We start from the raw sequence: 13,677 nt of genomic DNA on the forward strand, positions 1-13,677 counted from the left end.
GACACAAGATGGCGGCCGCCAACGAAGCCCGGTAAAGACGGTGCTGCCGGCGCACGGACTGGAGCGGACTTGAGCAGTGTGCCATATCGCTCTCGGGGCTTGTGCTTTATCGGCTGTTAGTGGAATCCTGCACTCCGGAGCTTCCCCGAGATAGCTGGTGATAAGCCTTTGGGCTGCGAGCCAATACACGCGAAGAAGCGATAAGATGGCGGCCGCCAGAACCGAGTTCTGAGGCGGAAACTGCTGGGAAACTGCAGCGGTGAGCGAGCGGCCCACCGGCTGGAAATTGAGGTGCCTGAGTAGCGGTAAGGGCTGAGAGGGCTCGGCGGCTCTGACTGTGAATAGAGCGGTGCACACTCAGTGCGAGCGGAGCAAGGAGCTGTGAAGAGTGGCGTGACGAGACGACTGTGACCGCCGGAATGGTGTGCTCAAATTGGGGCTACCAGAGATTGTTGGTGGTGGTCACGCTAATTACTGGATCGTGCAATTTCGAGCTGTACGGTGATCTGCATTAAGGGATGACAGTGGTACCTGGGCAAGAAGTCCTATAAAAGTCAGGTACCTGGAAGAGGCTGCCTGGCTGCACTCCACTGCATAAAAAAGCAAGAGGCTGATTTCTTAAAAATGCATGGCATGTTCACCTGGTGACATCTGGTGTAGATGTAAACCTGTGATATACTCAGCGGCGGTGAGAGACAGCCTATCTGGGAGGTGTGGTATACACACAGCGTGGAATCACATAGCCTGGTCTTTTTTTTGTTGGATGTGGGGTCTGTGACAACTGCAACTGTGGGTTGCGATAACCTACCTAGGAGAGTAGCTGCAAGCTGAGGCCGCTGCTGGCCTAGATTCGCATTTAGCTCCTTCGTTCAGCTATAATCTGTGGTTTCATAGGGCGCAGCGGTGAGAGACATCCCTTTGCTCTGGACAAGCAGCAGTCGCGCCTCACTTTTGAGGCACGGAAGGCGTCGAGGTCCCAGCAGCATTCCTTAGCAGACTCTGAGCAGGAGCTCGCAGAGCAAAGCCCCACCACTCTGGAGGCAACCTTAATGGCAATGCAGAACAGTTTGCAATCGATAGACGGCAAGATCGATGCATTGAATATGCAAATGGATCACTTTACCACTAGGTTGGATAAGCAGGGGGAACGCCTAGGGGAAGTGGAACAGCGGGTTTTCACTGCGGAAGACACTCTTCAGTCAGTTGTATCCAAAAGCCTAAATATGGAGAAGGTGCTTACTGTGATTCAGGCAAAATATGAGGACCTTGAGGCAAGATCCCGCCGCAACAATCTTCGCATTCTTGGACTGCCTGAATCCACTAATACAGGCTGGATGGAAGTCTACATTGAAAAGATGATTAAGGAGGTGTTCGGGCCAGAGAGCTGATCTACTGTGACGCTGGTGGAGCGGGCGCATAGGTCGCTGGTGGCGCGCCCAGTCCCGGAGGCCAGTGATTGCCCGGCTCCTCAACTATCGTCACAGGGACCCGATACTACGCCTGGCGAGGGAGACACAGAAAATCGTCTGAGGGCAGTGCAATTGAGTTTTACCCAGACTTCACTGCTCCCGTACAGACGGCGTCTGAGAGTGGAGGTGGATGGCAAGCAAACCCATTTGATCAAACACTCAGAGCTAAACATTGGTAAAAGGTGGGCTGACACAGTTGTGCCCTCATCATACTCTGCATATTCCAGGGGAGTTATGATATTAGTTAAAAAAGGTACCCCGTTCAGTGTCCTTCACACTGAGATCGATGAGCAGGGTAGGCTTGCACTAGTGCAAGGCACTCTGGGCGGGTCGCTGTTTTTTTGGGTGAACAGTTATGGGCCAAATGTATATTACCCTGCGTATTATAGTGATGTGTGGAGGTGTTTGAGGGCACACGGTCATTCTCAGATCATCTGCGGAGGGGGGGAGTATTTGAATATAAATCTGGACCCCAAGATGGATAGATCTGCTGCTACTGATTGGCATGGCAAACAAGCTGCAAACGTTGTCAGAGAGATTATGAATTTGAAAGGATTACTGGATGCATGGAGGGTGAGAAACCCACCCACGAAAGAGGGTACCTTTACGTCAGCTGACAATAAATCTTGGTCCAGATTGGACTATTGGCTGATCTCTAGTGTGGTAGGCTCTTGAGTGGAGAGAGTGACGCATCTAGCGAAAACATTATCCGACCATGCGCCGGTGGTGTTGGAGCTGGCCGTGCCAACATATATTAGGCCTCCTTTTCAGAGGCGCCTTCAACCTGAGGTATTGACGGATCAAGTCTTTCGCACTACAATAGGTGCTGCCATTAATAATTTCTTTAAAGAAAATGCGGGTTCGGTCAGGGACTCAGGAATATTGTGGGAGGCTTTTCAAGTTACAATAAGGGGAGAATGCATGAAGTTACAGGCCGGGGTTCTGAGATTACTCCGTCACAGAATGCAGGATATTGAAGAGAAACTGCTGCATCTCGAGAGGCAATATGAAATTCGGCCGGCGCCAGGAGCACTTCGCGAAAATTAGGGAACTCATCACAGAATATGGTCAGCTAGCGGATTAAGAGCTGCTTTTTAGATCCCGGAGATGGAAAGCTAGAGCCTATGGTGAAGGTGGTAGAGCGGGACGTACCCTAGCTGTTTAGCTAGCCGGACATAAAGAGCAGGGCCACATAATTGAGATCTTGGACCAGAACACAACACCAAGATATACCACACCGGAGATTGGATCAGTTTTCACTGATTTTTATACTGACCTATACATGCAACGTCCAGAGGCTGCAACTGATGAGATTGTTAGCTACCTGTAGGATATTGCGTTGGGCTTGCTGTCTTCAGGTCAGAGGGAGTACTTACTTCAGTTGCTAACTGTAGATAATGTGAAGGAGGCTATACAGAAATTGCCTACGGGAAAAGCAGCGGGTACTGATGGCCTGCCTAGTGAGTTTTATAAAACCTACATGGATCAATTGGCCCCGATACTGGTAGACGTGTATGCGGAACTATATGATAGTGGTGTATTGCCTCCAACCTTACGTGAGGCTTTGATTGTTATGTTATTAAAGCCTGATAAGGACCCAAAAAAGTGGGAATCGTATCGTCCGCTGTCCTTAAAGAACATTGATGTGAAAATTTTAGCTAAAATATTCATAACGAAACTCCAGCCCCTGGTGCCCGCTTTGGTGCTGCCAGATCAGTCTGGTTTTGTACAGGAATGATCCACAACACATAATCTCCGAACATTGTTTGCTGTGTTGCACTATCTGGACCCTGAGATGAGGGCGGTGGCGGTGTTCTTGGATGCCGCTAAAGCCTTCGACTCTATTAATTGTGGATATATGTTCATGGTGTTGGGCAGAATGGGGCTCCCGCCTGCGTTTGTAAAATGGATCATATTGCTTTATTCCGAACCAACGGCAAGGGTTAAGGTTAATGGTTGGGTGTCTGAACCGATCGGATTTGAAAGGGGAACTAGACAGGGATGCCTGCTGTCACCAATGTTATTCTCTCTCGTGCTGGAACCGCTGGCCTGTAAGGTCAGACAGCAGCACAACTATGCAGCACTAGTGTTTCGGTAGCGGCTATTGGCCATATCCTTGTATGCAGATGATATGCTGCTGTATGTACGTGAGCCAGAGGTGCATCTTGAACCCTTACTTAGGAAATATGACAAGTTTGGTGGGTTCTCCGGATTGAATATAAATTGGGAAAAGTCTGTTATACTGCCCCTCACACAGGGTACTATGGCGCATGAGTTGGATTTCCCCTTGCAGTGAGCTCAGGATCCCGTTAAATATCTTGGTGTATGAATCCACAGGGACTCAGAGGTGGTGGTGCAAATGAACTCTAGCCATGCATTAGCGACGCTGACTGAGCGGGTAGCAGGATGGATAAGCATACCGTTATCTCTGGCGGATCGTATTGCGGGGATAAAAGTGATTATCCTGCCTAAATGTCTGTATCTATTTGTGAATATACCCATTGTGTTGACCAAATCATTTTTCAAAGAATTACAGTCATGCTTATTGACTTTGACATGGGCAGGCAAGCAGCCGCGCTACAGTTGGAATGATCTGGTACAACAGTATGAAAGGGGTGGTTTTGAAGCACGGATATGAGACTATATTATTTGTCCGCACAGGCTCAGTTTGCTCATTACTGGCAATTCCTGCAAAGTTTCTTGCTGCATTTAGCGGTGGAGGCGGACGATGCCTACCCGATCCCGCTTACAGCAGTTCTACATCATTCTCTGCCTTTGAATTCCAAAGCCCACATTAACACAGTAACCTGCACCACTCGAGCATGGAATGAACTGCGGATCAGAGGGGGCAGGGATCATTTATATGCACCGGCCCTGCTAATCAATGCACACCCTGGTATTTTAGTTACTCAGGAACAGAGGGCTCTGGATATTTTGAGGTCGGCTGGGATAACCACACTAGGGGATCTCTATCCCGGTGGAACATTTCTTACCCTTGAAGCTCTCACTGCTAAAACAGCTTATACTGCCATGCTAGGGTTTATATTCGTGAGGCTACGAGCAGCAGTAAGGGCTGAATATCCTGAATACCCAGAGGAGCCGCAGGTTTTAAAGGCACTGCAGGCGCTATTAACTAGCAGGGACAGAAAGGGTTTGATAACGAAGCTGTATAATATGTCATAGGTGGAAAACCAGTTGGATACATCTAAGGCGTATGAAAAATGGGCTATGCAACTAGAGACGCCATTGTCATGGGAGGATTGGGCAGTTTGCTGCGCACTAACGGGGCGCCTCACTGCAAATTGTAATCTCAGGATTATACATTTCAAATGTTTACATCAAATGTACTACACTCCTGATAAGCTACATAGCTATGGGCTACGGGGGGACTCGCGGTGTGTGAGGTGTGGTGAAGAAGGTGCTGACTTTAGGCATTTGACTTGGGACTGCGCCCCTGTGTCGCGGTACTGGGGCAGTGTCATGCAACATCTCACAAAGAATGGGGTTCTCGTGAGTGAGAGGATGTGTTGGGTGTCGTCTGCAAAGGAAATTATGTTGAGACCGTGGGAGCTGGCGAAGTTGGCCAGTGGAGTCATACATGTATTGAAGAGTGTGTGGCTGAGGGATGAGCCCTTGGGACACCACCAGTAATCACCTCGGGTTCAGAGGTGAAAGGTGGGAGGTAGATCTTCTGGGTTCTCCCGGTAAGGAAAGAGGTGATCCATCTGAGCGCATCCTCTTGGATGCCGATGTGTTGGAGTCTTCATCAGTGTATGGTGGGATACAGTGTCAAAGGCTGCAGAGAGGTCGAGGAGGATCAAAGCTGCTGTTTCTCCTCGGTTGAGGGGAGTTCGGATGTCGGTTGCTGCGATCAGGGTGGTTCCAGTGCTGTGATTGCTGCATAAGCCGGATTGGAAGGCGTCGAGTAGCTGGTTCTGCTCCAGGTGTGTAATGAAATGATTGTTGATGATCTTTTCCAGTACCTTCGCTGGGAATGAGAGCAGGGAGATTGGCCAGTAGTTTTTGAGTTTGCTGTAGTAGGCAGAGGTTTTTTTTTTAGTAGTTGTCTGACTTTGGCCTGTGTCCAGACATCGGGAAATGTTGTGGTGGGGATAGAGGTGTTAAGTAAGGTTGTGAGTTCCTGACTGATCCTTTGGTTTCTGAGGTTGAAGATGTGATGTGGGCATGGGTCTATGGGAGCTCTCATGTGGATGGATTTCCTTGTGGTGTCCTGGGTGGAGAGGATGTTCCAGGTGGTCAGTGTGTGGTTTCGTGTTGGTTACGGTGGTGGCTTATCTGTCGAGGAAGTCTGTAGGTGTGGGTTGGGGTTCAAAGTTTCTGTAAACGGTTGTGATCTAGTTGTGGAAGAAGTGGGTGAGGTTGTTGCCCAGCTCCTGTAAGGGTGTGATGTTGTTTTCACTGGCATTCCTTAGAATTCCTTAGCAATGTTGAAAAGTTCCTTGGTGTTGTTGGCGCTGGTTTTGATGAGTGCAGCAAGGGCTGTCTTCTTAGTTGCCCTTAGCAGGCGATAGTAGAGGTTGAGGGAGGTCTTGAAGGCTGCCCTGTCGGAGGTGTTCCTGCTGGTGCGCCATCTTCTCCTTTCTGCCCCTGCCAGGCTGGAGCAAGCCTATGTTCTCTGCCCTGGAGAATATGGGCAGAGTCTAAGATTTATGCTTCCTGTCCACGCTCTTCTGGTCAGGGAACTACTCAGTGTCCTCGGAGATGGGGTCTCTGAGACACTGTTGCCATCAAGTCCCAGGGGATGGGGTCATTGGAACCATTAGATGGCCTAGGAGTAGGGCTGCACACCCCAGTTGTTTAAAAAAAAATGCATTTACTGAGTCCCAGGACGGTTGGGGTACGCGGGACCAGTGATTGGTTTGTGAAGGGATCTGCATGCCCCCTCTCTTTTATTTGAAGATGCGGGGAGCCCCCACCCTGAGGCCCGGGGGAGTTTCAAATTGCCAGTCCTGTTCTTCTTTTTTTTTTTTTTCAGTTTGCTGTGGATCCTCTGTGGATCTGCTGTAGCTTTATCCCAAAAAATAGTTTTTGGCCCCTGTGGGACCCACCCACCATGCAAAGTGGATCAGGGTATTCCTACCCTGTTCACCTACATTTTTACATTTAAAAAAATCTTTTTACAGGACAGAGGACTAAGTCCCGAGTCCTAAAAGGCTGCCACAACTTTTTTGCTGCTGATGTTGGCAGCCAATCAGATGTAATCTTTTAATCAATTGGTTTCGCCGATTCTCTGCATCTCTATATTTGCATAAATGTAAACATTAACTCCTAAAAAATTATTGAATGGACTTCTACCAAATCGCAAAAAGCACGCTTTCTTCAAATTTGGCAGAAAGCTAGATCTTGGTCCAGAAAGAGTGCTTTTTGTAATCTGGTGTAAATCTGTTCAGTAGTTTTGAAGTTATTAAAGGAAGAAGATTTATGTATATTTAGAGATGCACGGTTCCACGCACCGGCAGCATTGCAGTGAATAGCTGCCTGCAACCTGAGAGAAAAGTTGCAGCTGCCATTTTGTAAATCGGGACACGGTTCCGGGGGGTAGTGGGCGAATAAAGTAGAAATAGGATATAAGGAGTCAGATTAGAGGTATCCTGACCACAAGGGACAGATTGAGGGGTCTGTGAGAGACTTCTCATTGGTAAGAATTGCACCCCAAATCTTTTTGGGGGGTGCAAGGATTCAGGAATCCACTGCGTCGATTAGCGCGACCCCCGCTTGTGAATCCAGGGCGTATCCACAGATCCAGATGGCAGTTAATAAAACACAGCCATGACACACCCATACAGCCACTTAAACACCAACTCACAGACCCATGTAGCCACCTACTCACCCACTCAAACACTCATACAGCAAAACCACAGACACACCGATACAGCCACTCACCTACCACTTAGAGACCTACTCAGCTACTTACACACCCCCTCATACACTTTCCCACCACACATTCACCCCTACTTACAACCATTCACATACCCATACAGCCACTGACACACCCATAGAGCAACTCACACACCTACTCAGAGACCCAGAAAACTACCCATACAGACACTCACATACATAGTCACGCATCCAGAGATCCACTCCCACACCCTCTTCCACACCCATACATTCACTGATACATCCACTCAGAGACCCAGAAAACCACTAACAAACCCACTCACAGACCCACACAGAGACTCGCACACCCAGCTAGAGACCCAGAAAACCACTCACACCCATTTGCATACTCATATATCCACACACACACCCAGTCTCACACATGTACGGCCACTCACACACCCAAACAGTCACTGATACATCCACTCAGAAACCTAGAGGACCAGTCACACACCCACTCGCAGACCCACACAGGCACTCACACACCCACTCATTCACCCAAACAACCCTTCACACACCCACTCACACACATACAGTCACTCACACCCACTCAGACTCACAAAATCACTTACATACTCACTCAGACACCCATACAGCCACTCACATACCTAGTCAGAGAACCACTCATACATCCAATCACAGATACACACAGGCACTTACCCACTCAGACACTCACACACATGTACTCACTCGTACAGCTAGTGGCGAGTGACACACTCATTCACAGACCCACACAGCCACTTACACACCCAGGGGCTCGCGGTTGGCTGCAATTGGGGGGTTGGCTGCGCACAACGTATGGTAATTAAATATTACTTTATGTTAAAAAAAAAAAAAATTGAAATTCATTGAAGAAAAAAAAAGGTTACAGGGACGTTATAGTTGGGAACCAACATTTTTAAAAACCTTAAAAAATCTCTAAAAAAACAAAACAGGTTACAGGGATTCTATAGTTAGGTAAGGATTTTACACACATAAAACCATCAAAATTGAGCAGTTACAGTTATCTCAAGAATCTATAACTTGTGCTCCAAGGTATCTATAACTCTTGACTTCGCCACGCACTGCTAATTGCCCCACATATTACATTAGTGATGACATCTGCAACATTTGCAATAAAATTATTGAAGAGAAAAATGTACATGGCGGGAGCTCGAGTTATACATACATAAATATATCTCTCTTGGATTTAGGTCCATGGATCATTGCCAAATTAACAGTTGAAATGTATAAAAGATCAGCCTGTCAAAGACAACCTGAAGGGGCCTATTCTGAATAGATTTCTGTGTTTGTGAAAAGGATGATGTAATTCCTTTCATCAGTTTTTTCAGTAGCATTATATTTATGGGACTTCAAATGGGAAACAGTACTTTAAGATCATCTCTGTCCCACCCACCCCCATCTTGATCTACCTGTAGGAAATATGAGATGATGAAACTTGGCTGATTCTCCCGTATTGTATCTTTTATAGATTCACATGCTTGAACTTTTGAATGAGAGAAAACCAGTAAGATTCAAGCTTGTGAATCTATAAAAGATATGAATACTGGAAAACCACAGTGTACAGGTAAGTGACTTGTTTTATCCCCCAGTATTGTATATTTTATACATCACATGCTTGAATCTTTCCCATTTCCTCTCACTCCAAGAGTTCAAGTATGTGAATCTATAAAAGATATCAAGACTGGAGAACCACAGTTAAAGTTATTACCAAATCAAATAGTAATTTTTTAGAAACATAACCATAAATTCAGACCTATATATATATATATATATATATATTCCAAACAAAAACGCCCCTTTAAACAGGATCCGGATCCATGGAAGGTGGTGCACGCCCCAGGGGAGCACCCGGGAAAAATATATCAACACAGTTCCACGCCGCAGCGAAGTAAGTGCACTCTCAGGACACGTTCCCGAATATCCAAATGAGGTTTATTCTACTCCAACGCAACACGTATCGGCTGTTACGCCTTGCTCACACGTATGGAGACAGACAACACACTGTGCAATATATCCAGTAGGTGGAAACGTAAACAATACACTTAACATGGAAATCGACATAGGACTGTGTGTTTTCGAATCCAGAATTTCGTTATAGTTAGCTGTACATTTCAATCGTACAAAACCATAAAAATTCCACCGTTATGGTTAGTTCAGCTAACTATAACTCGCGCCCCCGCAATGCACTGCTCATGACGTCACATATTACATCATTCATGGCATGGTCAGTGACATCACTGATGACATCTCAAATGACATCACTTTTTGAAATGTCCAGCTAACTATAACGCCCCTGAAACCTATGGTTTTTTCAGTGAATTTCAAAGGTTTTTTAAATGCTAATTTCTAATTATAACGTCTGTAAAACCTATGTTTTTTTCAGTATATATATTTATATATATATATATCCAACTTGCTGCAGATTTGTTTGCTTGCACCTAACCACTAGTTGTGCATGTTTAAGTGCTACCGCCTGAAAATTGCCACAAACAACCTTCCCATTTGAGAAAGCAACAGCACTCTGAAACGGAAAAAATCAACTCCTGTTTTATTGTATTTTAAACAGCCTTTGCCACCTGAAGAGCACCATTTTGCAAGAGCATATATACTCTCCTTCAACAACAACATAGTAAAAATACTATAGAATCATTATTTCATGTAATCGCCGGGTTTATAGGATATGGTTTTTTCCAACTAACTTCTGGGTCGCGGTAAGAAGCTACAACAAGGGCATGCAAGTAGCATTCTAGAGAGCTCCCACAGCCCCTGATGGAGTTTAATTAAACTCCCATAAAGGTAGAACCTAAGCCTATAAACCCATTGATTACCTGAAATAATGACAAAGATGGGTAAGTGACATTAATTTACCCAATGTGTCAAAGCAATCTATCACGTTATCACTATGATTAAGGTCCTGATGAAAGTCCACCGATCTTTAGAGACACCCATGGAATGAAACATGTCGACCACTGAAATCATCATTATATAGGTGCTGTTGACCATTCACACAACCACCAGAGCACCACACACTGTTAATCTTACCCTATCTTACCCTATCCTGATACAGGATAGGAGGTATTTTTAATTTATCACTTTTTTCAGCTAACACTATCGAAATCACGACCGTCAAAGAACCAGATGGTCTCCCTCATGGTGGAGGAAGGTTGACTGCCTGGAGAACGGGAAACTCAGGCGGAAAAGGACCCAATGATAAAACCAATCACCTAACCTTCTCAAGCGGAGAACCAAGATATACCGCTGCCCATGGGTTAGAGTGTATGAGGGCCTTTGTACAACACTTAGAGACCCTGGCTTTTTCAAGATACGTGGTTCATTCTCTTTTGATTACAAACTATCTATAAAATTACCAGTAGAGTAAGACTGATGGTTGTATGACCTTTAGCACCTTCAGGCCTTAGGTGTTTATAGTGAGAGTCACACTTTGGAGAGGTTTTGCATAAAGTGAACACTAACAGTGGATGCTTTTAAATATTCTGTGGTGTATTCTTCATAAGAGTTTGGCTGTGTGTAAACAATGTGGTACATGGTAAAGTCTTTGCATAGGGTAAACACACTTTACAGTACCCACTTTTCTAATCATGTTCACTTGATATCTCATGGTATGGTTTGCTAACTGTGAAGCGTTTGATACAGTCTAAAGGCTGTCCATAGTAGAGCATTAGTTATGTTACTTGGCTTGAGTGTGTGGACGAAGGTGGTTTTCTTTGAGTAGACTGAACACTGTGTGCAGTAGGGGTTACCCATCTATGTGTGATTGATTTGGTTGCTCATGAAGTGCATGGTGTAGGGTCAGTGTTGTACATAACAGAAGCCTGGTTCACCTAAAGGGGTTGTATGTGTGAGCATTAATTATACTTTATATTATTGCGAACTATTTAGCTAATAGCTGTATTCCTTTATAGAGTAATGTGTAAAAAAGTAGCTTAGATTGTGATCAGTGATGTCATTTGAGATATCATCAGAGATGTCATAGAACATCATGAGTGATGTAATATGTGAGTTCATAAGCAGTGCATGGCGGGGACACAAGTTATTGATAGCTCTTCTAACCAAAACTGGTGAATTTGTGTAGTTTTTAGAGTTCAAAACGTTACGTTGTCAATGACATTTTCACCTAAATCTCACATAACTTTAACCTTTGTCATTTGTTTTTTCCCAGTGGAGTAAAAAAAAAAAATGTATATATACATGCATACATATATACATAGATCTCTCAGTATTAGGGGAAAAGTGGTCATTCACCAAGCGGGTAATGGATGCAGTACCAAATACACTTGAAGTGCTGCCCCTGCCCTTTCCACCAATTGCTCCCTGAAATGAAAGGTGGCATGCCGAGGTGCCCTGTACCTGTCCACATAACCTCCTATGCACAGCTTGAGGCCATGATAAACAAGCATTGGGGTAAGGAGTTGGAATGTCCTATGTGCCAGTACATAGATGCATGGCTGGGACAGCATATTTGCTCAACTAAGGCTGCATACATCACTTGTATACCTGCTATGCACCTGTTCACTGTGCCCAGATGTGCTGAGTTTGGGTTAGGGTTATAGTGCAGAACTAAATTAATGCCACCTCATCATAAGTTTAGAAAGTAATTATTTGCAAAATTCATTTTGGGCTGTTAGTGGACCTTGTGGCTAAATATAGTATTTTTCTAGGGAAGAGGGTAAACAAGAGAAATGGATTTCTTGCCAGTTTTGATGCCATTTTATTAAGTAGCTTATAATGCAGGTTCTGACCAAACTCTTAATGGCAATTAAAAATCACATTTTAGGGCACGCGTGTAAGTTTCATTTCCCCTGCCCGACCCAACACTGATCAAACTGAACAAAACATTTAAGGCTTAATCAAATCTATTTTTGTGAAGTTTTGTGTATATTTGTCAAACACCCTGTGACGAGTCACCTTGAAACCTACACTTTGAAGAAAGAAAACTTGCAAAGGCTGCGCCCAAAACTAGGTGGCAGGAGTGTGCAGAGCATGTGAATCCATAGGGCTACAAGCTGCACCCATGGTTACAGGTAAGTAAAGTTTTCCTTCCTACGTAAATTGGGATCTAACCATCACACTGATGCTCAATATTTCTGCTGAACCGTTTATCAAATTAGAATCCTAAAATAATGATCCAAATTATAAGAAGCTGTCGTTTCTCATGGTTGAAGGAAACTCTATATTTTTTTTAAAACTGTACTTATGGCAAGCATGACTTCTGAGCATCTGTTTTACTTTCGCACATTGAAACATTGATACAATGAGAATGTATTGTTTCATTTTGCTCTTCACAGGTTATTGCTTATAACTCAGAAGGTAAAAGTAATCCAAGTGAAGCAGTGGAATTTAATACTTGCCCAGACAAACCTGGACCTCCTTCAAAGCCTTCTGTTAAAGGAAAAGTACACGCACAATATTTCAAAATTATTTGGGGTAAGGTTTTCAGATCACTGTTGTTTTCTACTGTTTGAAATGGCCTGTATGTTAAATGTGCTTATTGTTAGCCCTTTTAATCATCAGGAATAGAATTTCCTCATCATAGATTATTTTTAATATTCCCGAACCTTATCCATCAAACTGCAAGACAGACATATTTAAAAGAGAAAGAATTGCTTATCTAAAGTCATATCCTGCCTTTTTAAAATAAAATTAGCAAGAAAAACTATCAAAGGGGTTTAATAAAACCTTTTTAAATTACTGTGTGCATTCTTTCTCCATGAGGATTAGCCAAATAGACTTTGTCGTTATCAAATTTGAATTTCACATAATGTTAAGGCAGACTGGTCTGTTTATTCTATGAGACATTGCAGTTACAGTTTGTCTAAGTTTATTTTTCACCTTCGTGAATTCAATATCCTGAATTCTTAGTTCAATTAAATTGTTTGAATAGTGCTGCATACCCCATTCACTACTGAGCTGCATACTCCATTCACTACTGAGCACTATTCCAAAGTTGTGAGGAAGTTAAATGTTTTTTCAAAGCTCTATGGAACAGAGGATGTTGTTCAAATGGCCGGAGACTGACAGGAATCAAATTAAGATAATTAGCATACTGTGTGAGTAAAGCTTCACACCAGACTTTCCTTCTAACTTCTGGGATCAATGGATTCTTAGTGGAAGTCTAAAGAGCAGCTGATAGGGCTCACAGGTGAAATTGTTCTTTCAAAAATATTGGAGCTGACCCATTGAGAGACTTTTGCATAACTGTCTGGGTTTTACATGTAATGGTCCCTGCGTCTGGTAGCCAGTGACACTTCATTGAAATGAATAATATGTGTGCATTAAGCTTTGGCTG

At 44.3% G+C, this 13,677-nt stretch overlaps 1 protein-coding gene across 6 annotated transcripts in view; it reads left to right on the top strand.

The window, feature by feature from the left end:
- Positions 1–13,677, top strand: part of FNDC3A (fibronectin type III domain containing 3A) — a 1,314,248-nt gene that overhangs the window by 898,879 nt on the left and 401,692 nt on the right. For all 6 annotated transcript variants that reach the window (XM_085621888.1, XM_085621893.1, XM_085621890.1 and 3 more), the window contains one exon: positions 12,677–12,815. In XM_085621888.1, the coding sequence (XP_085478014.1) occupies positions 12,677–12,815 (139 nt within the window). The remainder of the gene's footprint in view (positions 1–12,676; positions 12,816–13,677) is intronic.

This window comes from Triturus cristatus, chromosome 8 (genome assembly GCF_964204655.1).
Source record: "Triturus cristatus chromosome 8, aTriCri1.1, whole genome shotgun sequence".
NCBI classification, from domain to species: domain Eukaryota; kingdom Metazoa; phylum Chordata; class Amphibia; order Caudata; family Salamandridae; genus Triturus; species Triturus cristatus.